The sequence below is a fragment of the Ornithodoros turicata genome, chromosome 2, assembly GCF_037126465.1.
Source record: "Ornithodoros turicata isolate Travis chromosome 2, ASM3712646v1, whole genome shotgun sequence".
In the NCBI taxonomy this organism is placed as follows: domain Eukaryota; kingdom Metazoa; phylum Arthropoda; class Arachnida; order Ixodida; family Argasidae; genus Ornithodoros; species Ornithodoros turicata.
The window spans coordinates 121,221,107-121,249,093 of NC_088202.1; the positions used below are offsets into that span (position 1 = coordinate 121,221,107).

General features: G+C 45.0%; 2 protein-coding genes across 8 annotated transcripts in view; both read right to left on the reverse strand.

Moving 5' to 3' along the window:
- LOC135386014 (CLIP-associating protein 1-like) overlaps positions 1 to 24,292 on the reverse strand; it is a 98,518-nt gene extending 74,226 nt beyond the window's left edge. For all 3 annotated transcript variants that reach the window (XM_064615709.1, XM_064615710.1, XM_064615708.1), the window contains exons 1-9: positions 24,101 to 24,292; positions 21,457 to 21,688; positions 16,456 to 16,534; positions 15,877 to 15,920; positions 15,724 to 15,780; positions 13,211 to 13,302; positions 13,055 to 13,130; positions 12,429 to 12,529; positions 12,240 to 12,313 (exon numbers count right to left, since the gene is read on the reverse strand). In XM_064615709.1, the coding sequence (XP_064471779.1) occupies positions 12,240 to 12,313; positions 12,429 to 12,529; positions 13,055 to 13,130; positions 13,211 to 13,302; positions 15,724 to 15,780; positions 15,877 to 15,920; positions 16,456 to 16,534; positions 21,457 to 21,633 (700 nt within the window). In that variant the 5' untranslated portion in view covers positions 21,634 to 21,688; positions 24,101 to 24,292. The remainder of the gene's footprint in view (positions 1 to 12,239; positions 12,314 to 12,428; positions 12,530 to 13,054; positions 13,131 to 13,210; positions 13,303 to 15,723; positions 15,781 to 15,876; positions 15,921 to 16,455; positions 16,535 to 21,456; positions 21,689 to 24,100) is intronic.
- An 881-nt stretch (positions 24,293 to 25,173) lies between these two features.
- LOC135386016 (bromodomain adjacent to zinc finger domain protein 2B-like) overlaps positions 25,174 to 27,987 on the reverse strand; it is a 45,901-nt gene continuing 43,087 nt past the window's right edge. For all 5 annotated transcript variants that reach the window (XM_064615716.1, XM_064615715.1, XM_064615713.1 and 2 more), the window contains 2 exons: positions 27,323 to 27,466; positions 25,174 to 27,023 (listed from right to left, as the gene is read on the reverse strand). In XM_064615716.1, coding sequence (XP_064471786.1) covers positions 26,876 to 27,023; positions 27,323 to 27,466 — 292 coding nt within the window. In that variant the 3' untranslated portion in view covers positions 25,174 to 26,875. The remainder of the gene's footprint in view (positions 27,024 to 27,322; positions 27,467 to 27,987) is intronic.

The following is a 27,987-nucleotide window of genomic DNA, read 5'->3' on the forward strand; positions in this document are numbered from 1 at the left end:
CTCCTATGAAAACGCGTAGAATGATGATAATCAACCTCAGAATGAAACATCAACACAACGTCCACCGCTTGTACAGAAATACTAAGATAAGCTGAAGTACAAAGTATTGTAGAAGTTGAGGAAGCAATAACTGGGACGATGGGAAGCGCCACCGATAGCTTCCAAAAATGCGGCGCTGGGAAGGGGCACGCACGACATGGTCGTTATAATCTAGTAGGTCGTGGTGTGAACGCGGACTCGAAGTTGCTCGAAAGACATTGGTTTGAGCTGGGAAAAGTTGCCCCGTGTGAACGCCGGCTCAGGAGACAAAGTCCCGGTTTGACTTGAACACCCCTCGTAGCAAAAAGGACGACCCTTATACGTAGGATATTGCATTATATAATTGCATTTTATTTATACATACATCTTTGCTCATTTTTGATTCGATCTACTTACATTACGTGATTTAAAACTTCATATCGGCAGTCGTCTGCCACGAAGAAGCGGTTGCATCGCTCTCCTGGCCAATCACTTCCGACAGCAACCATTTTTGCAATTCTGAGCCTTCCCAACATGCCTCTCTCCATGCAGATGGCGTTGATAAAAGTGGGCGCAAAATCCGTCGTTTTGGACTGTCACCAGTGATATCCGTTTCAATCCGAATCAGTCGAGTTTCTCCAAAATGGTGGCACTCAGTAAATAAGGGTGAGGTATAAGTACTGGATGGATGTAATAATAGACAACTGTATTTCGACCTGTGACTGGCTAGATACCTCAAAAAGTGGGTGGAGCCTCAGGTATAGGCAGGTCCCATTAATGGCCAGACTACCTTTGGCATACGCGACACACCAAGCGTCATCTACGAGAGTGGGAGCAAAGGACGCGGGCAGTGAAACGCAGCACGCTAGTGTATGATGTAGTGTTAAGGCCACATGGCCTTGTGTGGATACCTGAGGCGATAAGAATTGCCCACCATGACTCAAAAGGGCTTAGGACCAGGAACTAACTAACTAACAAAACGATCCATCAGGCGAGATCGTGCGTTTCTCACGAGTGCAGTAGTATACAATTCATTGCGAAGATGCACGGTTTGTGTATTCCGGAACAAAATAACACAAACCAGACATTCGTTTAAATCACTTGGAGGCGAGGTTTTGCAAACACCATCGATACAGCGAGCAAACGACACAGAGACTCTAAGAGAAAGGCCAACAGATGGCGTAGATCGCCTCACGGCACGGAACTCGCACGTTACAACCGTTAACAGTTTAAACCGAACTTCTCCAGAGTTGCTGTTGTCTAACCCGTCTCAAATGCGTTACGTTGTACTTCAATATCACGTGATGTCTGTCCGCCAATATGGGGCCGACTCCAACGTTGTTCTTTGTGAACGTTGAGGGTCGCCACTTTTCAGTTTCTAGAAGTGTTCAAAATTAGTGCGAAAAGTATGAAGAACTGAGAGGTGATGACTTGTGTGTGTGATCACACATCCAGGTTCTACATGATGGTACCTTGAAACATTGTGGTTCACTTTGCAGTTCCTTTAACGGGAGCAACCGCTTTCACAGACTTCTATAATTTGGACACCTCTGTCACGAATAGACTTTTCCGTTCGATGTTCCTCTTTATGAACGTGTGCTATCTCCCTAACGTCTCCCGAATGGAACGGGTCACCGGTGGTCTTTTCTCCAAAGGCTACAAGCGGAAAGTTTTTCGCGATACACACCCCCTGATCAACGGACTGACGTCCACTTTACAGAGGTGTCCAATAAGGAACAAACAGTTTTAGGTCTGTTCATCCAGAGTTGGACAGGAGACAGTGTCTCACCACAGAAACTATTTTCGTCCATAAGGTTTCCAGATGGTCCTGGAGATCAGTGTATAGCGCTTCCAATGTCTCTCCTCCCAAATTATGGATTAAATCTATTAATTCTCTTATTAAATATATTGATCTACTATTAAATCTACTCTCAACCATTAACTAATAACAACGAGCACGAAGGAGCCACTGCCATACCTAAATGCGTCACCAGCTCACTCTCAGTGACAGACAACAGCTAAAGGGACCATTTTCAGGTTCGACGTGCATGGAGACTGTCGCGCTCAGTTCCGGATGCACACGCGCGTGTGAATCATCCGTCTTGGAAAGCTTGCACTTTCCTCGCTGTGAGAGAAATAACTATTTTGAGAAAAGCATCTAGCGTGACGCACACTGTATTTTAAAAAATAAACAGAAGAGGAAACTTGATGCACAGTGAAACGATGGAAGTCACGGGACGTCTCCAGGGAACACGAAGGAGACGAGGAGCACTCGTTTCTTTGTACCTCGCTAAAATTACTTTCATAACTGCTCACAAAATCGTGCTCAACATAACGTATTGAGTTCTATTAAAAGTCCGAACTGTGGAATGCTGCTGTCTTCCAATTAATGCGCTGTCCACATACCCTACGTATACACGACCGTGAAGAAATGACACAAAAGAAGAACAACGCACAAGTGAATGCGAATTAATGGGAGCCTCTTTCTAGACGATATATGCTGCGTTTCTTTGCGGGCAGACACCTGCGTGCGCATACGTGCGACATAACCAATCCTCTGGACTCTTCACATGCATGCAGGCACAGCAAGTGTCAGCCAATGTGCGCCTTTCACAACTGACTACTATCTGGAAGGGGTGGTCTGGAGCTGTTGGTTTCCTGAATAGGGGTCTGTTTTTCCATTTCTTGTAGGTTATGGCCTGCTGGTCACAGGGCACTAGAGCTTGCGCGATACCCTTGTATGGGTATCACGCGTGGCTTACACATCTGGTTCCTGTGTCATCGTGTCCAGGTCAGTAGCGACTTACGATGTCACTCTCTTTCAGGAAAGCAAAACGCTTTTTCAGCTTTTCTCTGCTGTTGTGGTGTTGGCAAGGGACAAAGCAGTTCGCAAAAGCTGAAACGTCGCGAATGGAGCTTGTGGAGTGTTGCTCGGAGCTGTTCTCGTTGTTGCTTGTAGACAGGACACTGTATGAGAACGTACACTGGCTTCAGGTGTCTTGCAATTTAGGCACACAGAGAACTTGGACACTTTTGGTGCAGAGTAGTCTGGCCGTATAATTTTCCCAGTCGGATCCTGTGCATGGTTGCCTAGACTGGTCTCTCAGGAGTTCTTGGGACGATGGTAGTCAAATCTGAGTCAATGTAAGATAGGCAATCATCTGCTCGGACTCGTAAGCGTAACTGCTCCCTCCAAGCAAGCACCACTCGAAGCGTAAAGCATGAAACACACTACTGCGTTTTATTGCCGTGCGAATGCTACATAAGCGATCCGCTGGACTGTTCACATACATGCCTTCTCCGCAAGTGTCAGTCATGCGCGTCTTTTGTGACGTCCTTGTCCACGAAGCGTTATGGTGGAAAGCTTGAAGTCCACGTGAAACAAACAGCTGTTAGTTTGAATGAAAGTGTAATGAATCCTGCACCGTGTTTCTTGCCACTTTTATGCGTTCCGGAACAGCGGCCGCCATGTTGAAATTAATCTCACGCAGAGAAGAAACGCCTCAGCACTCAACACGCATGCGTGGAAGGCAGAGATTGATTCTCCGCTTGCGACACGCTGTGTTCGTTCTGTCTGTTCGTCCGCTGAAAACGTTCAACTCGAGCGAACTCCTTGCGTTCTGCTGCGGAAGGTCTCGCACGCGTCTGTTGCCACGGTAAATGGAGTCTTCCGTGACCTCTTTTGTTCACGAAGCCTTGTGGTAGAAAGCGTTTGAGTGATGCGTGACAGAAGCTAATGCCAGTTTAAAGCAAATGTAATGTATCCTGCATCTTTTTTCTTGCACCCTCAATCCGCTCCATGTTGGAATTCGCCTCACACGCAGGCATCTGCACGCAATGAAACGGTTGTTTCCGCAGACCGTCGCTGTGTCCTCGCACATTTTGTCGTACATGTGTTTCGCCCTTCCACAGTTTGCTAGCGCAACTTGCTCTCCACGCCTGTAGAATCGAATCTCCTACAGTGTCATATACATGCAATACGGATTTGCAAGTTTTCTTGCTCTTCGATATTCCTGCGAAATTTTTGGAGGCAAAGGTTCACTTATTTACTGCAGTTGTGAGGGGCGCAGTTCACTCTCGCGTGGTTTGAAAAATCCAGCAACTGAATACTTCTGCCGGCATTCAACGGCCTGAAGGTCTTCTGTGTCCCCCCGTTCGTCCGTCCGTCAATTCTTACGATGGCGGTGTTGGTGGTATCGGGCACTGCGAGAAAACTGCGGTAATGTCTAATCCCAAGTGTTTGCTGTTCTGGCCGACGTTAGTGTTGTCAAGCACGAGCAGGGCGGAGTATATACGATACAACGTGGGAATGCAGCAAATGAGCTCCTACACTATTGGCACGATCGCACTGAAAATAAAAATTGCGCCGGCTAACTGACGCGACAAAAACGTATGCTACCGTATGCTAGGATTTTGCCCACCATTAATGAAAACTGCTCGCATTTTCTTTTTTCAACGACTGGAAGGAAAGAGAAATCCAGAAGAAAGTTGGCCTAAACCGGGTCTCGTAACCCATAAATATCTTGTGCACGACTTGTCCAGCGCTCATAAAGATAAGATCCGCTTACAACGGGGCGGTTTGTTGAAAACCGCAAGCATTGTCAGCACGGGACCGGAACCGACTGGAAGCTTCACGCACCAAACGCGTCAACTTGCGAGGTTTGCACATGCGCACTGGCTTCACAATCGCTACATCTTTACACATCCAGCTGCAATAAAAAAATGTCCCTCGAAGCATATAGAATAGTATACCAACACAGTTTCCATACCTATACGGTCGATGTATTGTCGTTACCCCAAATAAAGCATTTCCAGCACTTCTTTACTGGATACAAGTGATTAAAGCACAAGCAAAACTTTCTCAGGCAAGGCGCTTTGTCATATTTGCGGCACGTGGAACCTTCATGTGTACACTCCATGCTCAGTGTTGGGCATTGGTAAAGATGGGACATTCCTCTATGAAAATGAGACAGCGGGATAGAGTGGTTGAGAGAAAAAGAGGAAGGATAAAAGATTCGCGCGACTCTAACCACTTTCGTATTGCAGAGCAGGGGACAAAAAAAAATCGAAATGAATGTAAATGAATGATAGAAGGGTTATCCGTCCAACTCCAACGGTAAAGAAGGGACGAAGTGAATGAGTGCTCATTCTCGTCCAGGGGTCCAGCCAAGCGATAGACCCTCCCAGGAGGGCGGGGAATTAGCGATATTGCAATCGGAAGAGTACTAGGCCTGACCCCTGATTGTTTGCAAATAAAGAACAGTTGCGGTGGATAGTTTGAACAGCCGATGATTGAACACGTTTGAGACGACAGTGCGAAGAAAACAAGGACAAAGAGGGACACCACAGGGCACTGAGTGGTGTCCCTCCTTGTCCTTGTTTCCTTCGCGCTGTCATCCCAAACACTGACCGGAGGATAGCCAGCAGTGATCTGCGGAAATCATTACCGTAAGAGCTGCCAAAGGAATGTACCTTAGGAAACTGTACGAGAATGTTGAGGTCACTTAGACATCTGGGCATGTGTGTCCTATCCAGGGTGTCGAACCGCAAAAAATACGGGTTCGGTTCGGGTTCGGGTTCGCGTTGTTTTGATTTCGTTCCGGTTCAGTTCCGGTTCGGCCACGCCAGAAATCGAACCGGTTCGCAAACCGGTTCGCAGCCCCGAACCGGTTCGCGAACCGGTTCAACGCTTCCGTTTTATATGTTCCATAAAACTGCTTTTATCAGGAAATGCGTGGCTAATAGCTTACTGCTGTTGTCTGCATTGACGTCTCTAGCGGTGAGGTAGCCCTTTAGCGAGAGAAATGAGAAATGGATGAACACTTATTGCAACTAGAGTTCACGCTGTTGAAGCGGTGTAGTCCTGCTACTTTCTGTTCCCAAAATCTTTTTCACACGCACAATGCCAGCAAGATACACTTAAAGGAAGCCTAATAAGATGGACAGCGTAACATAGACGACAGTACTTGCCGGCACACTGCCTTCGCAGCGTGAATCGATCTGAAACCGTACTGAAGCATGTCGAAAATAAGCCTGCCAGCCTTACTCTGTCCGAGCTCACAGCAGTGTACTAGTTAATCCACAACACAACGGCAATGTGTCACGACACAACTGCGCTACCAATAAGCAGAACCACATTTACTTTTCAAACGACGACCAATCATACAGGCACCGTTCTGCGTACGCTCCTTCTCCACTTCTCATGTTTCTGACTTGTTTAATTTGTACTGCTCACGTGTAAAGGGAAATCTTGGGCGCTTATTTGATCACATATTCGTCCTGTAGAGCTATATAACTGGCCTACTCCATTCGTGTTTCATTCGTCCGCGTGGCACCTCGTCTCTGAAGAGTAGACGCCGCACCGCGTGCGTGGGGCGCTAGCCGCGGCGCTCACAAGGACAACTGCGTTTCAACATGTTAAAAAGACGCTGAAAGTATACTTACTATACGTCGTCGTCTGACTGCTAGGTGAACATTTCTGAAATCCATAGGCGCGTGATGATGATACCAATGTGTCTTCGTTCGGGGATAGAGAGGTACCTTATGCTGACTTCTTTTATGTCCGAACCGTTTTGTTGCGAACCGGTTACCGCTATTATTTTTTACGGTTCTGCTCCGGTTCGGGTTCAACAGTGTCATGAAAATTTCGGTTCGGGTTCGGGTTCGGTTCCGGCAAAAATAACGGTTCGGGTACGGTTTTCGGTTCGGGTTCGGGTTCGGTTCGACACCCTGGTCCTATCTGGGATGTATGTAATGTGATGTTTCCATAACTGCTGTCTGTGATAACATCAAGGTATTACGCCCCGTGAGGGATCAATGAGTTCCCGTTACACGGTCGGCCACAGAATACCGTTGCCTTTTTTAGTCTGCAGTGGATGCGGCTAAGCCAGGGACGGAATGAGGGTTCCATCGCAGTTTTCGTCCTCGTTTCTGCGTCAGTGACGACAACGGTGCTGTTCAGATGCAGGAGTGCCCCTCCATGCAATTTCATTCCGAGGAAAGAAAGCTTGGCGGAATAAAAGCGCCCCAACGCGATGGTGAAAGCGTTCCAAACGACCTTAGACGTCTCGAGCGAAGGACACAAAAGCGCCTTAATTATGCGCAATAATTGCGGAGGGCATTAAAAGGCTGTCTCGCAATGCTTGACGAAAGAGCAGCTGGTGCCTAGCAAGCCCCAGTTCGTCCTTTTGCACGTGGGTCTTCACAACATGCTGATGTCACGACACCAAAGTGGCACCGGGAGAAGTTATCGGTCTGTTTGCACGAATGTTAAGGAAATTCTCCAGCTTTGTCAGCGCTCCACGAAAGACCAGTGTTGAGGCCAATAGCGCGTTCCCGAACCAGGGACACCACTGATCCTCGAGTCCTGATGTCTTACGGAAGCTTCATAATCTGTGAACTGTCATAATATATCCAATAAACCGGCCGAGGCATGTCGCATAAGGAAACACCGCGGTGAGCTACTGTCGATTGAAATCAACGCGTGGAGTCTTGAAACGACAAGTACATAAAAAGGCCTGGGCCAAAATTACGGGTGGGATCCAATCATTAGCTCGAAACATTGCAAGCAACGAACGATCTCACAACACTCTCGAGTACAGGACACCCTAAAATTAGACTTGACTCATAGATGTCGGAATTGGAAATGAAGGCTATAAACAGACGTAAAGTTGTCTACTCGGTGAACCGGTGTTCTGAACGAGTCCGCCTCCGGACCTCAGGTCTCTATCGAGGACGCCGAAAATTTGGTGACACGGTGACCTCAGGAACAAACGTTAAATGAAAAGTTTTTCCCTTTCGTAATTGAAATCCTCAGATAGAATTGAAATCCTCCTCAAATAGGGAGCCTCATCGCAAGTCCAAAAAACGATTAGATACAGTATCTTTCTCCAAAGTGCTTCGAGTACCACTTCATCACGACATGAAATCGCACTAAATCTTTCTTAATCTGCTAGCTCCAAAGGAATGCAGAGCAGTAGCTCCTTTTGCTTCCTCCGTGTACCCTACGTACGAGGGTGGTTCCATAAGTTTCCGGCCCGACCAACTTTTAATAGTCAGAGGCGAAACAAGTGTATCACTTTTCGACATAGTCAGCCTTAACTTCGATGCACTTTTGACCCCTTTCAACCAGCATTCTTATACACTTGAAAAATAGTTTTGTCTGCAAAATGGTGGAAAACTGCCTCTTGCACCTCACTATCGTTTTGAAATCTCCGTCCTCTGAGATCCCTCTTCAAGTTTGAGAACAGGAAGTAATCACTCGGTGCCAAGTCTGGACTGTAGGGTGGGTGGTGGATTTCTTCGAAGCCGCACTCCTTCAGTGCAGCCTTGGCAACAGAAGCCGTGTGGACAGGGGCATTGTCCTGGAGCAACCGGACACCTCGACTCACCTGCCGCGCCTCTTTTCCTTGATGGCGTCTCGCAGTCGGTGCAGGAGTGAAGCATCATAAGTCGAATTTTCACTGTGGTGTTCCTCTCTTTGAAGTCGATGAGGAGGATCCCGTGACAATCCCAAAATATTGTTGCCATGATCTTTGTGGATTGTGTGACCTTGGCTTTTCTTGGGGGTGCTTCTCCTGGTTTGCGCCATTCCATCGACTCCTTTTTCGGAAGGGGATCATAGTAGAGCACCATAGTCTCATCCCCTGTGACAATTGATTTCAATATTTCTTCTTCGTTCTCTTGACAGAGCTCCAAAAACTCTTTGGCACAGGCGTCGCGCTGTTGCTTTAGAACTGACAAGAGAAGTCGTGGCACCCATCTCGCACTGACCTTTTTCATGTGAAGGCCCTCGCCGATGATGCGAAAAACGGTTGTTTTGGAAAGCCCCAGCCTTTCTGAGATTTCCTTCACCTTCAGACGCCTGTCGCTCAGCACTTCCTCCTCGACAAGAGACAAAATTTTTTGTTGTGTCACCACTTCCACTGGACGACCATCGCGTGGATCATCTTCAATGGACTCTCGCCCCAGTCGAAACTGGCATTACTCTGGCATTACATTTACGTTTTAGGGCATAAGCCTCAAAGATGCTATGACCAGCTCCCGTGGCATAGTGGTTAGAGTGATCGCCTTCCACGCCGAGACTGGGAGGTGACACGGGTTCGAATCCTGTCACCGGCTGTGCTGTCTGAGGTTACTAACCCCCCTGTCCCCCACTCCTTCTTGCTGTCCTCTCTTCATCTGTCCACGTCTATACGCCGCTCATAGCCACAGTTGCTTCGCGGCGCTAACACGGAATTTAAAAAAAAAGATGCTATGCATAAGGTTTCTTCCTTGCTTTTTTTGTTATAGGCAATAGCAACCCCAGTATCCCCCAAATCGGTGCCACTAAACCTCGCAGAAGCGAGGCTGATAGGCAGAAACCATAGATAAGATTTATTGCAGCATAGTAGGAGCTGATGCTCAAAGTTGTCATCCGCTAGCCTTGCCCGCTTCGGCGGCAGGACATCTTTCGCTGTACTGAACACTCGTTCAGCGGAAGCGGATGACGGAATTTCCGTGTTGTACTGCACGAACAGTCTCTTGATTTTCGGGAACCCATCTAGCGATTCTAGGCTGCGATCCTTATAGCTTGAACCGAACCGTAAAATGTCTGCCATCGCAACTAACTGCTCGATATACGCACTAAATTCGACCCACGAATGGGACAAGTCTTCACCTGCCGGCTCCATGATGCCTTTTCGCTATACCCAGCCTTACAATTCTGTCCTGGCAGAAGAACGACCTCTGACAGCAAGAAGAGAAACTAACATGGTACCATACCAAAACAGCAAATCACTAGTGCAATTGTCACTTGTTACCCTCATAGAGGCTATGTTTCTGTTTCGTTGATTATCCTTTACTCCAAATGCGTACACAGGTACAGGAGAAAATCGGTGATATCATCATGTGGACACTTGTGACACACACCGCCGACTGTTGAACTCTTGCAGATTTCCCCAGGCTGGGCCCTTCTCTTTCCCATTGCCTTTTCTTGCTCTGAGCCCATTGTTAAAGGCGGGTTGGAAAAAAAAAACTGGATGTTCCCAATCTTCACGTGGCGCAATGAGCATTCGACAAAAGTAATGAGTAATGCCGCCCTGCATTACTCAGTCGAAATGTAATGCATTATCATTACTTGCTGGCAAAATTAATTCATTACCATTACTCAAAAGTAATGCATTACTTTCTAATGCATTACTCCCGACCTCTCCAACGAACTACTAGTCCGAAAACGTTCAACATGCTTCTCAAGGCACTTCCCACTGCAAGACGATGAAGACAATGGATTTTGCTAGGGGCCTCATGGAAAACGCACCCATGGTAGGGACCTTAGGAGCATAAATAAAAACACAGCACACGCTACGCACAATGAACGGTATAAGGAATTCTTAATAGGCATGGAATAGTCTCCTTTCTTAACCTTCTTCAAAAAGGCAATAGCACATTGATCACTGCCAAAAAGCTAGAACGTTGTTTTCGTCCAACACTTCGAGGTGCAGATACGTTCCTCAAATGGAGTACTTGTCTACGTTGGAAACTTCGTAGAGGGGCACTCGCCAGATCCTCTCCCATGGTTGGAGACTCCCACGCAGCTACAGTTGAGACGTCACACGACTTACTTTTTTTTTTTTTTTTCCAGTCAAAACCTGGGTTGTTGTCATGTCCCTTGGGCAACTCAAACTATGTTTTCTATGACATGTTATTTGGATGGATGGATAGATGTTGTCTGACTAGAGACAACGCTGTAACACTGAGGCCATAATCACAGGTTAGGAGAACTCCCCGGTGCCCCCACTTCGCTGCTACGGGTTCGTCCGACGGTTCGAACGTTGATGGAGCCAACATAGGCCAGCTCCGGTGAGCCACGAGGACATCAGGCCATACAAACTGAGAATGATATCGTAATCCGTGGACCAGGGCAAAGATTGTTTCATGCAGTATGATATGTGGCCGCTGCTGAAACTGGTCCAGTGGTCACAGATGAAGACCGTCAGCAACCCTTCGTACAAAAAACCTCAGCGGGCTTCACAACATAGGTGTTTCCTAGGATGCTCGCATCCTTCATTGTTCACAATATGGCCCATTTTAATGCTGTGTACCGTGGTACGCAAGCCACAGTGCCATTACCACAAAGTCACGAGTAGGGTTTGTAGTTCACTGATACAACAACAGTATGGTAATATAATTATCGGAACACCCTACTTTAGAGTAACTAAGCAACAGTTAGAGTTACGTGAGCCCCGGTACAATGCTTCATCAAGGTCTGCAACTCTATCTGAACACTATTACCTGTTTTGGTGTGTGATATTTTGCTGGGTGATTAGATAAAGGGGAGGTTCCGGGAGGGTAGAGAGAGGGAAACTTGGGAGGTTCCTTTTTTTATCTCGGAAAGGGAAAGTCTATTGGTCTTTCGTGCAGGGAGAGGGAATTTCTCAGGCCTTTTACGGCAAGAGGGCAAGGGTTCAGGCCAGCTGGTACATAGTGAAAAAACGGAACCCGTGAAAGGCTATCGAGAACACGTCGTGTCGTCCCTCCTCTGTCCCTTTCTCGGGCTCCGTAGTTTCAGGCCTTTTATGCATGTCATTCGTATGTAATAACATGCTGCCGTTAGTGCAATACCTGTTGTGTGTTGTTTGTCTTCTCGTCTTTGGTTTTAGCATTTTTAATTTTTGAGTTGGAGTTAGCCTGCAAAATAGTAACAGAGTTACAGATACAGTTGCCACATTAAAGTAACTTAGGTAGTTACTTTACAGTTGCATATTAAGTATTTTCCAGTGCCAAAAGACAGGCCATGGTGCACAATTCCCAGCTGATTTACAGCTCCTATGAGCATAAGTGGTGACTGCACTCACGGCAGGCGAGAGAAATTACGGGTCCCAGGGATGACTCCCTCCTGACGTCTCCTGGTGCTAGCAACCATCGGGCCTTAGGTTGGGCAAGCCCCCAATCCCCGGTTGCCCCCCCCCCCCTTTTCTCGCCAGTCCTGACTACACTATACATTCAGCCATGTGAATACAGACATCAGTGCCCCAGCTACAGGGAATCTCACGGTTGGTACGTGGTTCTGATGTAATTTCTTTTAAGAAACTACCTATCCCCAACTGATTATGGCAAATCTGGGAGCTCCCTTTGAGCTGACCACTACAGGTAAGGCTTCATAATGACTGTTGCGTGTACACAAGCCTATCCGGACAGCCCAATATACTGTCCACAACAAGCATATAGGCTTTGTCACTCACCAACGTCGTCACATGATGGTAAGATCTCCCCTGCATCTCTCACTTCGTCAAAGCGGGTGAACAGTGCTTGCAACCTATGGAAGGAATGCAGTATTGCAGCATCACCTGTTTACTATTCCAACCCAAGCTGCAGCCACAGCTCCACAATTGATGTAAAAGAGCAAAGCACAGGCAACCAGGCCTTCTTACTTTTGCTGGGGTATGTTGTACTTCTTGTTGAGGTCCATTCGAACTTTGTCTCCTACATGTTTGTAAATTACGACGAGGGTTTGAAATGCAGTGTCCCGCACCTACAACGAACAAGAACGTCTTCACGTGATGCTCAGTTGTAACGCTTCCACTTAAAGCGCGTTCATACACAGTCCATTGGACAGCACTACATTTCCTCTAGAGAGGCAAAAAATCCAGCAAACAAGTGAGGAAATGTTAAGGGTAGAGCATCTTTATGGGGACTTTACATGAGGGAGGAGGATTTCCCCTTGTTGCAAAAATTTTTTTTTTTTTTACATTTCACTATGAATGCATATAGAGTGGAATTTCAAACGAAAATATATTGCACATGTGTGCATTTGCAAAGATAACTGGGGTGACTAGAACAAAGCCGATGGGTGATCAAATAGTGAGTGTGAACGGTGAGATGGTGGGGCAGATTCTGTTACGGTATTTGGTTCCTTTTTAAATCACAATTATAGCTACTGCTATTTTTTTGCTTTACTATCAAGCACTCAACATCATATTATGTGCACACATACAGTTTTAGGTGAACCACCAATGTAAATCCCTGTTAATAAATCCTGCAATCTTATTGTGCTTACTTGGGAATGTGGATCTCCCAGAAGTTTGGCAATGAGAGGCATGAACCTCATCAATGATAAGTTCTGGGCACCAAACCTGGAGGAGGAAAGAGGAGAGCATAGAACGAAAAAAAAAAAATTAGATGACATTTCAGCCATGTACGAGTGCAAACTTACATGGTAAGACAGTCCTGAAGACAAATAAGAACCTCTTCCCTCACTCTGAAGTTCTTGTGACTGAATGCCGGCATCAATTTCTCCAGAACATACTGCAATGTAAATCATGGTAGAATGAAGCATTTCATATCCTGTAAGTCTCAGGGTAACTGCTGGGATGAGCACAGAACTGTATGCTAAGTGCTGCACATTCTTTATTTAAACCAACAAAAAAAGAAGAAAAATAAAAAAATAGGCTGGCAAATTTTTAGATAATTTGGTATCAACATAAAGATGCTGCTTGGTATAAGGCAGACGGCATGACAGATGCTTGGCATATACCAAGGTCAATTTAGAGTTCACCAACAAAGTAAATACCACTTTATCGCGAAGAAAATGCTACAATGCTGTTTCACAAAGCAGTCGCTCATGGTGCGACACAATGATGAGAATTGACTGCCATACACCACGTACAGTCAAGTGTTCAGGAAGACAAAAAAACCCACACGTGAATTTGGAGATGCCATCATCCTTTGATAGTTGCAAACACTCTTGTCTGGTACTATGGGGCAAAGACACACTTGGTCAGGTTGATGCAGGGTTTCGTTTGTACTTGTTACCAGGGTTGGTTACCAAAAATAATAATGTTTCCGAGACCAGACAATTTTCGGAAGCTGTTTCCGTTTCCGGTAAAGGTAACAAAAATATTTTCATTTCCAGCAGAATTCGGGTATTTAACGTTTCCGTTTCCGGTAACAAGCCCTACTTTCTAGGTCATACTTGAAGTAGGAAAACACAGAAGACGTACGTGGTCTTCCCTGACCACTCATACTCTGCCCAGACTCAGGCACCAACTTGGCACAACTTTGGTACAAACTCGAGCACAGCCAACAGTTAGTTGTGTGCTTACGACATTGTGGTTTCGTCCGGATTGGATTGGATCAGATTATTTGAGTATCCCGAGAAGCCTGTGAGGCCCCCGCTGGAACCTCTCTACACGAATCATTCGCATTGTCTACATGTATTTCACCATTAAATAAAACTGATGACTGACATGTGAATAATAAGAAAATACTAATATATGCATATTTATTTATTTATACCCTCAAGGCAAAGCACCAAAGAGGGGAGTGGTGGCTAGTTATAATTCGATGGAACATATCAGTATTCATACAAAACGATGAGGATGGAAGGTGGTTCCGCTCCATGCTTGTTTTAGGCATGAAGGAATTGAATATTTTATTATATGCATATTAAGAGGAAAGGTAGGGGAAATACGTTACGTGAATTCACTTTTCCATGTATGTCAGTAGCTTCCAAGTAAGTAAGTAAGTAAGTAGTCAAAGCTTCCGCTATTACAGAATATGCGTATGATACGCCTCCCGGTGTGGTGTTTCGCTATGCGTCACAGCCAAGCCTGAGCTCCCCTCGTACCACGCTGATTGGACACAGAAACGCGGGAAGGGGCAGTTCCTGCAATATTTTTCCTTAGACAATTCGATGTGCTGGGAGTGACGCACCCTTCACATTTTGCGCCGCTTTGGAGGAAGGAAAGAGGAACCTCCAAATCGGCACCTTTATTCACGTTTAGTTACAAACGGCGCAACGGGTGAACCTCGTTCCTTTTGCATTATTGTCATGACGACAGAATCTTTCATATCGTGAAGAGAATTTTTTGCAGTTTAGTGCCCCTTTAACATACAACATTGTATATACTTGTAATTAACATGCAGCATACATTCTTGTAACTTCTAATTAACATACAGGACATATATTTGCATATCAAAATTGGCGCAAAAAGGCATATGCCCCTATTTCCCCACGAAGTCGCCGTCTTCGCTACTGTTGTGACTCGAGCCGCTGACCAAGAACGGAGACCAGATTGGATGAAGATCAGCAGAAGCAGCAACCGAAAGCCAGAGCCTGGGGAGCGCAAGTCGTCTTCAGAGTTAATCTGCCACGACATCGTCCATGGCCCGGTGAGGTGTCGTGGGGGGTGCACAACGTCAGGGTCAGTCGCTCTATCCGCAGTGTAAGGTATCTCGCGTTCGAATTTGTTGCGCGGTCTGTATTAGCGTTCATTTAAAATATCATGTCATAATTTTTATTTGAGCTTTCGTTAAATCATGTTTTGTTGTTGTCAACGAAGTGTGTGGTGTCTCTCCTCCTCGCCTCTGCTGGTGCCCACGTGTGTTTATCCCCCTTTTCTTTATTAATTTTGCGCTCTGTCCCATCGGAAATAAGGGAGGTCACACAGGGACACAGAATGACAGATGGAGCAGCAGCATAAAGACAGTGGCTGCACCTGCAGCATGCACCTGGACCATGTTCCTGTCATTGGTTTTTGGTATAATAGAGAGGAAGAAACTTACTCCTATTCATCAACGAATGAAAGTTTGATCGTGCATGTCTTTTGTTACAGCAAGCGAACGAACGGGCTACAAAGTGATAAACTGCACTGGTTCCACAGCACTCTCTCTGCATAGCCCACTTTTTAGGACGTGTTTCATCATAACTGAACAGGTAATACATACCTGCGGTGAAGAAATCTGCATCAGGTTCATCATTAAACTCTTTGCTTGTTCTCTAACCTGAGCATGACAAAAAAATAAACATATGAGCAAACAACACAATGGATAGCAGACAGTTGCAACTACATCTATAACCTTAACAGAAATGAGACTTACAGCATCCTTGCCATCCCCCATTCGATCTATTGCAGCAGACATAACTGGAAGCAAAGTGAAAAATGTAGTAACATCCACCTCTTTCTACAACACCACCACAAACACTAAACTTTGGTGTCACACAATACATCATCTTATACTTTTATTATAACCGTACTTTTATTTCTCATTCCCATAAGACGAATACTATACAGAAAACACAGAAGTCAAATTTGCTGTGTTACACAATGATGCTTTTACACACTTTGTTTCTGTTTTCCAGGTGCAGTGTGACTTTTACACGTTTACTGGTTGCTCTGCTTACCAAAAAGGATAAAACAAGGTTTCTGAAGCAAAACAAATATTAGAATTAACAGTAAGAGGCTCATCTGGTGCATTGTAACAGCAAAAGCAGCACATCAATAACAACTGGGCAGAGGAAACACATGGTGAAAGTCAGACATCTTCCTTCAGCAGAGAAAATAAGAGCGCAAATACAGTCTACTGTTTGACTAGCAAAAATGGTTTGGCGTCTGCGAAAAATCTGTCATTCCACATGACGGCAACACCAGCAGCAAGTATGAAGCAAAAGAGCCTTACCAGATGAAATATATGGCCTGAAGTCCTCCTTTAACCGGTCTGAAAGCATGGTTAAGATTTCCAAGCCATTTTGTGCTACCTACACAAAGACAAAAGGATCATATTTTCTAACTATTTTGTCAATATTTGCATACAATGATAATCATGGTCCGGTCTGTGGATTAATTTTTGTCCACCTGAGGGTTCTTTAACGCGAGACGAAATCTCGACACACAGCACACCACATTTAACGTGCCTCGCAGAAGACGGTGCGACTGAGCTACTTGTACCCTTCCACCAAGTTGCCACCGCCCTCAGCAGGGCTTGAACCCGCGAGCTTGGGATCAGCAGGCGGACATGCTACCGACTGAGCCACCGAGGGCGGTTGTGTGTGTCCATTCAGAACCCTATCACTCAGTTCACTGGCTGAGACACCTACCTAATAAGTGCGCACATCCAAGTTTACAGCTTTCATATATTTGCTTTCGTCTAAGAAAACAATGACTTCCTAATTACAGACATATAGCTAGAGCCTGAAGTTTTAGGGTTTTACCCGATTCTTCCCCGAATTTGCACCCCGAATTGAAGGTTGCCTCTTTAGAGTGAAACACGATTTTTACCCGGCAAGTTGCCCAAACTGGGATGTCTGTAGGAATGCACTATCTTACTTGTTTGGCAGAAAAATGCAGTTACATCACCGTTTGTACCAAACCGCTACAGTTAGTTTGAATAACTGAGCCCGATTTCTCCCCGAATTTAGTGTACTGGAAGTTTTTTCATCCGAATTCGCATGAATTTAGTGCACATGTTTATTTACCCGATTTTTACCCCCCGAATTTAGGAAAAAATATTTCCCGAAAACTTCAGGCTCTACATGTAGCACACTTAAGGGAGAGGTCATACCCGCTCCCTAAACATTCATAAGAGGAACCTCAGTAGTATGTCAACCTTTCAACCCCAAGCAGTTTTTAATTGATTTATTTGACATACAGGGTGGTCCACCAACCATGATAGAAATTCATAAACCGTAGGCAATGAAGAGACATGCGGTCAAGGGAATTTTTTCTTCCAGGACCATTTGCCACATAGTGGTACCATTTTTATTACATTGCAATTGATAGAAATTTAATTTCTTAAATTGAACTCCTAAATTTCCCAAAACAACCTAACAATTCCTTTGTGGAAATGGGTTCCTAGTGGTCATGTTGCTCAGTATAGCACCTGTAATGCACCGACAATTGCTGAAATAAATTGGCCATACAGGGGGGAGAGGGTTAGAATCACAACCCACAGAACAAACACGCACGGTGAGTGCAGGAATCACAGCTATCTTATCAAAAAAAGAGGTCACCCGATGTTTTGACAGGCAGGGAAGGAAATCAATTTTTGGAGCATATTGCACTCTGGTCTCAGTGAATGCAGTGAACAAGTAAACAGCCAGCACCGTGTATTCCAACCAAGAAAAAACGAGGATGATCCTTGCTCTAGGAGCCATAGTGACAGAACAGTCTTCAAATACAGTAAAATGTTTCCAGGAACGAGGGTGCCCAGCTCTTGCTCTATAAGGTGTGCATTTTTCCGACAATCCACAACAGGAAGATTCCATTCCAAGTACAGACATCAAAGTCAAGTGTCCTGAGGATACTGCACAAGCACAAATTCCACCCATACCATGCAAGCCTTCATCAGTATTTCCAGCCAGGGGATGACAAATGGCTGGATTTTATGTCAGACTGAGGAGGACAAACTTTGTGAGCAGGATAATTTGGACTGACGAGGCCCACTTCTGCCGTAGCGCTCAAGTGAATCTCCACAACGCGCATCATTGAAACCAAACAAACCCACACTGGTTACGGGACTGCAAGCATCCGTACGGGTGGGGATTCAATGTATGGGCCGGGATTTATAATGGAGCCATAATTGGGCCAGTCTTTTTCAAAGGATCCCAGAATGCCAACCACTACTGTAGCGACATTTTACGAGCTGTATTCAGCCTTGTTGAAGACCTGCCTATTGCTGAACAGCCCCGCGTATGGTGTCACAGGGCTGCAGGTCTGTTTTGCGAATTTTTTGTTCAACATTTTCTGTTACGAGTTAATTGGGAGAACAGGCACTGGTTCGGTTGGCCATTACATCTTCGGGATCCTCAGATTTATTACTTCCGGATGTTTGGTCAGACACGTAGGAGGAACAGTCAGAGTTGAGAAACCTGACACTTCGACGCAAACTATGTTTGTCCTCCAGGTTGTCCTTTGCACCCCGCGGCGAGGCCGGGGATGCCGTGCTGTGCTTTCCGGTCGCTCAGGCAGTTTACGTAACCTGATGCCACATGTTAGTCTAGAATCTTGCGACCTGGGAATCTTCTTCACACTGAGACACTGACAGAAGTAAATTATTGTTTTCTGCGTAAAAGTGGCCAGCTGTGCTTTGTGACAGAGGCACGGTGACCTTTTCTCAGGGAAAATGGGGATACTCAGTGGAGTGACTTTTGGGAACCCCGCGTCCCGAGGTAATATGAGGAGTAATTGGACGAAAGTGGGGCAGTCGTCGCCCAGTGGTCAGCTAGGAGCCAGAACGAGGGTGTGGTGGGGGAAGCTAGAGGCGGCTTTACGCAAAGAGAGGTCAGAGGAGTGGTGGCAATGTACTGCAGATGAAAGTGACTGAGTTCAGCAAGCGTTGTGATGTGTGTGTATGAAGCGATGACTCAAGGGACCCACCGGGAACCACTGACGGAAGTAGGCAGCGATTGACCCGCCTTCAGGGACTCCCCAGAGAAACAGCAGAAACTGGGATAAGTGTGACTGTTAGGCTTGAAGAGCAAGGTTTTAATTTGTTGATATTGATCAACAGTAGCGCCTGTGTGCAATTTTAGTGTTGGATAAAGATTTGTCTAGCGTAAATGGAAGCCGTGTATTGATCGAGAGTCGACAACCTATTTTTTTTAGTGAGAATAAATGTTTTTGGTTCTCTGGTCCTGTGTACATGTCCAATCGTTCAGCCACTGACCGTAATCTGTTTGACCTGCTGAGTCTGAATCTTGATTAGCCACGGAGCTCCAGACTTTACTCAGTATCATCCCAAGCCTGCGACACATAGTTCCAGCATGATGGTGCACCACCTCACAGCATGCGGTACAACTGCTTCGGGACAAGTGGCCTGGTCGCTTTGGTCCAGTGTCATGGCCCGCCAGGTCTCCTGACTTAACGCCGATGGACTTTTACATACGGGGCGACATCAAAGACGAAGTATACGAAAGCAAGCCAAGGCTAGCCAAACGAGGACAGCAAGAGACACAATCCAGAGAGCCCAGTTGTGCATTGGAGCCGATGCCGAACATTTCGAACACTTTTAGCTATGCCTGGCGCATGGTGATACGTTGTTTTCACGTTGAGCTTTAGTTTTTTTCTTTTTTTATGTTGGTTTCTCTTATATTTTGCAGGGAAACGTGCCCTGTTCTACACTGAAAGTGCCGCTAGTGATAACCGAATGAAACCCTGCGCAGGAAATGTGCTGCATGTGCAGCAATGCGCAACTTGTTGAAGCAAACAAATAAAAAAAGAAGAGTGCCAACAGGTGTTTGTGAAAAAAAAAAAAAAGCACACACACTAGGTTGGTGATGATGAGATGGGGCAGAAAACAGCCTGCTATCTGCATTCCTAATGTAAATCTCTCTCTACAGGAGCATTAAGTTCACACGCACCCAAAAATGAACACACTTACAAGAGAGAGAAAGAAAGAAAAAAGCGCGCGACCCTGAAACTGATGCGGGCAAAGTTTTTCACCTTCTCTCGTAAGATACTTCGTCGATACTTTGCAGCAGAATTCTTCTGTGGGTTGGGATTCTCCCCCTCTCCCCCTCATGTCAATGTAACCTCGTTTGGTGGCGCTTTGGCACTCAAACTACAGGGTTCGTCTGGCAAACGTTACAGATTTCAAGTGCATCGTAAAAACAGAAGACAGGGTTTAGCCATTCCCAAACTTCGCAGGCTGATGTGTGAGGTGATGTGAATGTGAAGCAGACACGAGAAACAATGGAAATGTTTGCATAAGATAGGCCAATGAAAATGCATGGGGCAAGATTTTGCTTGATCTAATTTTCTTTCTACATGAACATAGTGCTTACAAAAAGTTCCAATAGAACATCAGACAAATGACTATCAGTCTTCAAAGTTTGGGGTAGGCTAAACCCAGTCTCCTATTTTTACGACGCGATTGGAATGTGCAACGTTTGCTAGACTAACCCTGTAGAGCAGATAAAAAAAGAGGCGGAGACAAGGACTCATTTCCGCAGATTTTCGGCCAATTTATTTCAGCGATTGTCATTGCGTTACAGGTGCCATACCGAGTAAAATGACCACGAGGAACCCATTTCCCCAAAGAAAACGTTACGTCGACTTGCGAAATTTCCAATTTCTGTTCAAGGAATTTCCTAGCAGAAAAAAGTCCCTTGACCACATGTCTCTCCATTGCCTCCGTTATTTACTATGAATTTCTATCATGGGTGGTGGACCCCCCTGTATACTACTGGCCTTCATCAAGCCTGAGAAGGAGTGGGAACAAGTGGAGCACAAAGAACACACACAAAATTCAACTGATAAGAGAATAATACACATTACACCAGAAGACTGTGGGAGAGTCAACCACAGCCTGTGGCAAGTCATTCCACTCTGTAATCGTCCGATGAAAGAAGGAAAACTTGAAACATTCTTTGCAGGGAAGTCGACGTATCTATCTTACACTTTTGATGTGCAGCAAGATACAATAACTTACACACCACACTACGTTACACTTCATTTTGTGTAGAAAAACTTCATTTTTGGCTTTCGACGACATTTTTCTCGTATATTTAACTTGTATTTGCAATAAAGACAAACTGCTGCATCTAGCGCGCTACACGACTTGTGGAAGTACCTGAATAAACAACTGCTGAAAAAGTTGATTGGTATGAAGAAATCAGTATCGCAAAAATGATTAGCCATTTGTTATTCAGAAAAACGGAAACATGTCACAACAGACACTAACCTTGAAGTTGCTACTGTGCAGCCATGTCACAAGAGAGTCCACGAAGTGGCCCATCTCCTCACAATATACAGGACTAAGGGGATCATCCAGGTATATCAAAATGTCTACACCCAGCTGGAGCCGCCGCTTTGTGTCTGGATTGCCCAGAAGCGGCAGAAACTGTTCCAGCCCCGCCATCCCTGCTCAGCCACCAGAACCACTACTGTCACTGCATCTTTTTATGATCTTTCTCCTGGGCAGAAAAGACATTGCAAAGTACCAAAATCAGTTGAGAGTGCAGGCATTACTGTAATAGCCAAAATTTATTATGTGTTATAACAGTAACTCCTAATTTGGGGCACAAACACAAATTATACTGTCGAGACATAGATTAAGAGGAAACACTGTGCTGTGCTCTGTTATCAGGCTTCTCTATGCCACTATGCTCACATAGAACCCAAAAGGTGAAGCTGGTCAACAACAGAGGGCCAAACTGAGCATCAAATTTACAAAAAAAAGAAAGAAAAAAGAAAAGAAGAACTATTAATTGAGGAATGTTTTGTAGCACCCATAGATGCACAACTGGCTGTGAAACAGTGCTCATATGTTGATAACAGAAACCAATTTTGCAATATATTACCTAACATTGGCTTCTATAGGATTTTTCAAGGTATTTTTTTTCTTTCTTAGAACAACTCTGATGTGGCTCAGCATTTTGTGTCCATGTGTTTTCATACATGTGTGACATGCTTGTGGATGTGGCTTGGTGCAAAGTGAGGCGCTGGCGTGAGCGAGGCGTAAATAGGTGACCGAGTGAACTTTTCAAGACTGTGTTAAGGTTCAGACTGCGAGAGACAAGTCAAAGCTACACGTAGTTACTCAAACTAATTTACATAAAACAGCCAGAATAACCACACAGAAAATGAGGCAATTACTTCATCCTATTTCGTTTCCTTATTTTGCGTGCTTTGTTAGTGGACACTTAAGCGAAGACTCCTATAATAACAGCTCTACAGCGCAATTATTCCCAGATGCCTTAGAGAGCAATGTCGAGCGAGCAGCTTAAGAGTGAAGCAGTACTCAGCATACAGTGCTCACACCAAGTCTGCCTGCCAAATCTCAAGTAGCTGAAGCACACAGTTTTGTACTGCTTCCACGGAGGAAGCTTTTCGTTGCTGTACTCTGCATTTCACAAAATTTCCATTCAGCTGGATGCAAGTTACAAAACGACCATTACAAAACGACTGGTGCATGTGGTTCCTGCAGCAATATTTAGAGTCATTACAAAACACCTGACGACGTATCAGTGAAGGGATGTTTACAAAAGCACTCCCATAAAGCGCGAATTAAGTCTACTTACAAAAGCACTCTCATAAAGCGCGAATTAGGTCTGTTAAAAAAAAGTACCCCTTCATCTAATAAAAGACAAGTTCTCAGTCACTTGAAGCCATGATGCACAGCATATCCTGACCCATCCAAAAGTGTGACCATGACCTGCATCTGCTACACACTGACACATAACAATTATGTGCCAGCTATCTTTTCTGTGCACCTGAATCTGAACAGGGACACTGAAAGACTTTTCGGTTATTTGTCACACAACGATAATGCGCTCAATCTCAAACCCCATCAATTTCTAAACAGGAGTTGCCATAGTACTTGAAGACAGGCATTCAGGCAACTAAAGTCATTCTCACGACCGTAACGTGTTTCCCTCTGTCTGTGCCGGTACGCATTTGAATTCCCGTCCCAACCTGTTGGATGCGGGATACACCCTTCGTATGAGACGGAGAAACATACTGGAAGCAAATGTGATGCGTAGAATTCACGGGGTATTACAACCACCTAGAAACTGACGTAGTTGCCCCACCTGGCTGCATAGCTCTATCACTGCTTTATCTTAGCCATCGCCGCGCGCTACACATAAACAATAAGTTTTGACAACGTGACTGACTGCTAAGCCCAGACAGTGAATATGCTGATGTATGGGAATGTACAGATCGAGATGTTCTACCAAATACTTTAGAAACCGACACAAAGGCGTGTCATTTGCGACGTATTTCGGCAAGCAAACGCGTGGGCAATACTAATGGATACGCATTCATGCCAGTTACCATACAAAGCATGAATTTGCACCGGCGTATCCACAGGGAACAGAATAACTAGTCGTACGCACAGGGATGACGAAACAGACATTTTGAACTAGTTCGCAAATGCCTATACAAGTTCAGAAACAAAGTGTAAAACTATTAGATCCTCCCTTTAACAGCCGCTTAGCGTAGTAGCCTAACACAGTTTCTGGCACCTCCCACCCAAATGTTCACGACACGTTGTAAACAGCTCTTCTGAAGATGATGATGACAACTTATTTATCGGTCATCGTCGTTTAAAATCACATCCGATTTTAATTCAACTGAGTGGATAATGTGCGTGAAGCTAACGGAGCAGTTCTATCGTGGGACGGAGGTGCAACCGCGTCCGCGCTTGCTCTTCCCGTAGACTCAGCAGATATCTCTCACTCTACGAGGGTATAAAAGGACGGCCACTTCAGTGACGCGATGTGCCGTAGAGTCGTATACACGGTAATGTAAGCCCATTTTGTGAAATATATCTGCTCTAGGCCTATAGCACTGAACACGTCAAGGCAACAAGCAACAGTACTCACCAAAATCCTCTCGCAATTCTGTACTACTCCTTCGCACAAGAAACTGCTCTTTCCTACTCTACTAGCTGATAGCTTGCGTCGCTTTTTGATCGCGGTCATGTAGTTTGACACTGTGTACAATCGTCAATCCGGCTGCACAGCGTACACTTATTCGAACACCTACTAAACCTACCACATACGGCCATCAAATTTCTGTGACGTCACTCTCTGTACCACGGCTCTTTGGGAATCTCTTTACGAGATGACGCCACTTGCAAGGACCTGGTTTTGTTGCTTCTTTAGCTACGCGACAACGAAACAGAAAAAAGAAACATGAAGAAACCATGGGAAAACAACGTTGAAGACACAGTAGAATCATACTGATCAATTTGAACTCACGTAGGGCGACGTTGAACTCAAATTAGCCGTCCGACACGCAGTTTCGGTTCCGATCTGGGCCTGCATGCACGAAACACTTTTGCGCATGTGACGACGGCTTTCGTTCCACAATCATTCGAGAAAGTTCCACGTTAAAAAATGCTGCATTACTTGTCATAAAATAGTTTTTGTCTGATAACTCTATTTTGCGCGTTTGCACTAATCCATCTCAGTCGTGAAGAGATACCTTTTTATTTTTTCACACAATAATGCTCAATCAAGGCCTCCCCCAGCACCCCTCCAAACACATACGCAAAATATTTCGAATGGAAACGCAAGGCAGAACTTCCCCCTACAAAATTTACATACTTCAGTGAGATTGTAACCCTAGGCAAATTCGCTACAAAAAGAATATTGCAAAATAAACATGCATGCTTTACGTACCTCTTACATCCATTGTAAATAGAAGATAGTAAAACAGTCCTTAGTCAAACTGGCGCCGTTGTTCAATTTTGTGTCCAATGTCAGCCAATTGACGTTACTTAGATATATCTTTGCTAACAAGGTGCCAGAAGTATAGTGGACCTTGAGTAGCTTTTGCATCAGTTAGCACTCCGAGCCTTATGCAGTATGCCAGGTGATATGCTGCACATATGAGAGCTGTCTGCAGGAGTGATACTTTTCAACACTGAGAAACACTGCACAAGAACAAATAATGAATGGTTAGAGGTTTTATTGCCTGTAGCAAACCTGTACAGATTAACAGCACTCCTTTGTGCAGATACTATTGTGTGACTTTTGTTACACTTTGCGTATGATCCCGCAAATGAAAACATTACAAAAAGTAACAGGATGACGCTAAATGCTCCAACTCTTTCTTGCACCGTAGGGTATTGCGATACCGTATGTACATTGGATGACTGAAAGCAAAAATTCTTTGCCAGGTATAAATACGCTACCTGCACTTGCTGCACTTGTGATGACAATGAAATGCTGTGACACAGAGTGTTATGGGCACACCATAAATGCAGCGTGAAATAAATAAATAAAGATGACAGTCTTTTACAAGGCCCTTTTCACACGTCCCTGGCCCAAGGGTCTGACCACAAGCATAATCTCATGACAGGCAAACTGCTCTACACAGTCACTTTTGAGCATTAACTAATAAAACAATGCAACAACCATGTTTATCACTACGTAAAAATAAAAAAAAAGAGACTTTCTCACATGGTATAAAATTACAATCCAAGTAAAAAAAATTTACAATGTTTTCCATCCTCGGTCCCCGAGAGAAATTGTGTAGAGAGGACTACGGGAGGACAGCTACCTCGAAACAGACACAGACAACAAAGAATACCTAGCGGCAGAGACACCTGAGGGCAGAAGCTGGAACACGGTAAGCAAATGAAGATGGCATGAAGTTCCTTGTCAGCAGAGAAACCTCCTGGCTTCGAGTGCTCAAGCAGTACAAGAAGGTTTGAGCTACATTCAGCTTGTATACACACACACACACACACACACGTCTGCACAAGTGTAAAGAAAAGCACAACCAAGGTGCCACTTAGTGACACTCTCTTTCCTTTCAATCTTCTAGCAGACAAGCAACAACAAACGAAAGTTGACAAAACGGTGTGGGAAGGTAGACATACAGGAATGATTGTGCACATCTCTCAGAATGAGAGGTCAGAGCAACTGGTGTTGTTGTTTGCAACTGAGAAAGATTGTAGTGGCAGCACTGTCCACGAGCACGTACGTCTGCACAGAAACAGGCACTTGACGGGACAAGATGCAGTTAGCAGCTCGGGCTGGGGCAGAGCACTAGCAGTAGCACGCGATTGCCGTCAGTGAACATCAACCAGTATTCACATTATATATCAATAAGTGAGGCAAAATATAACCTTGCAAGTGCGTGGATGTAATGCCCAAGCAACGCGTTGGTTTTCTTTTAAACTCTTCCAACATCAACTTTTTTTCTTTTGTGTGCGCTCCGTGCTGAACACAACACTGTCCAAAGGTATTAGAATGCCCAGTAGAGTACGTTAAATTTTTAGTAAAAGAAGAAATATAATTTCAATAAAAGCACATATGCACAGAATTCCTTCTTTTAAGATTAGATCCAACAGAAACATGCACTCTCAGTCATGACACAGAAGGATATAGAGAGGTAGACGTTTGGAAAGGCCATTGCGGATGCCTCAACAGAATACACCGGAGAGACAGACAAGTCAGACCTTTTTTCTGCCACACAAACAAAGGCTAGACACATTTTACGGACGGCTGGCAAAAAATGGAAAAGGAAAATGGGCACTATGCGACGCAAGGTGAGATTGCCCGACCCATTTCCTGACCTTGAAAATATAACTATGTATAAATATGTATATGTACACAAAAGAAATGAAAACACTAAACCCCACAGCTTCAAGAGGTGAGCTCTTCCCAGCGACACTCAAAGTAGTTCCTCAAGCTGTGACCCGCCTGGCCCACAGGAGAGTCATCTTCGTTGAATGTTTCACAGTTGTCGAAGATAAGTCTCGCATCGCCAGCAAACTCATCTTTAAGCTTGTACCTGCAATAAGATGGCGGATGGTAATGGTCAGCATAGTAGAAAAATAAATAAATAAGAAAGAAAAGATAAAGACCCAGAGGATGAACAGGTACAGATCTATGTCAAGCAGCACAACATCTTGGTCCAATATTGGACCAGTATTGGCAATGTCGGCCCAATATTGGACATAGATTGAACCAATATTGGCAATGTCGGCCCAATACTGGACTAATATTGGGCCAGTATCGTCAATATTGGGCCAAGATGTTGGGATCCCGAGTAGGGCAGCAAAAAAAAAAGAGAAAGAAAGAAGTACTCACTGCCCCGACTCCAGTTTGGAGCGTATTGTGCTAACATCCATCGGCTTTTTGATGAACTTGCGATAGGAAGGGAACTGCTTGGTGTTGACCGGAAGAAGGAAAGGCCAGCTGTCCTTGTGCTTCTCCATTTCATCCAGGATCACCCTGCCACACAGAAATTATGAAAAGCATAGATAAGTTTGGATCTTACAGTGGCTAAACATTGTAAGCAACCCTTGGACTACACTTGCAGAGTGATTCGGTTATAACTTAGTGTCGCATACTTCTTGCGATGTACAGTTAAGGTCACTGAAATATTTCAGCAAGTTTATGCATATTATCAGCCCAACAGGCACTGGTATCGTAAGCTTCTCAGCTTCATGTGCTCGTTGTCCTTCTCTTCTGGCCGTTCAGGGAAACAAGGCAGCTGGCACTGGCTTTGTGACATGTTTGCGTTTCTGTATCAATATTTGGGTGCCTAAGATGGGTTTCATTAATAATTAGGGTCTTACTTTTTTGGGCTAAATGCCTTTTCCTGGATTCAGGAGGGATAAATCAGGTGCTATTTTTAAATCAACTTGGGGTAAAATCAGGCGCTATTGATGCATTAGGGTGCTATCAGGCTCTTTTTGTTCTTTCTGTCTGGCAAACAACCCGCACCTAAAGTGTGTATTATGGGCCAAGCG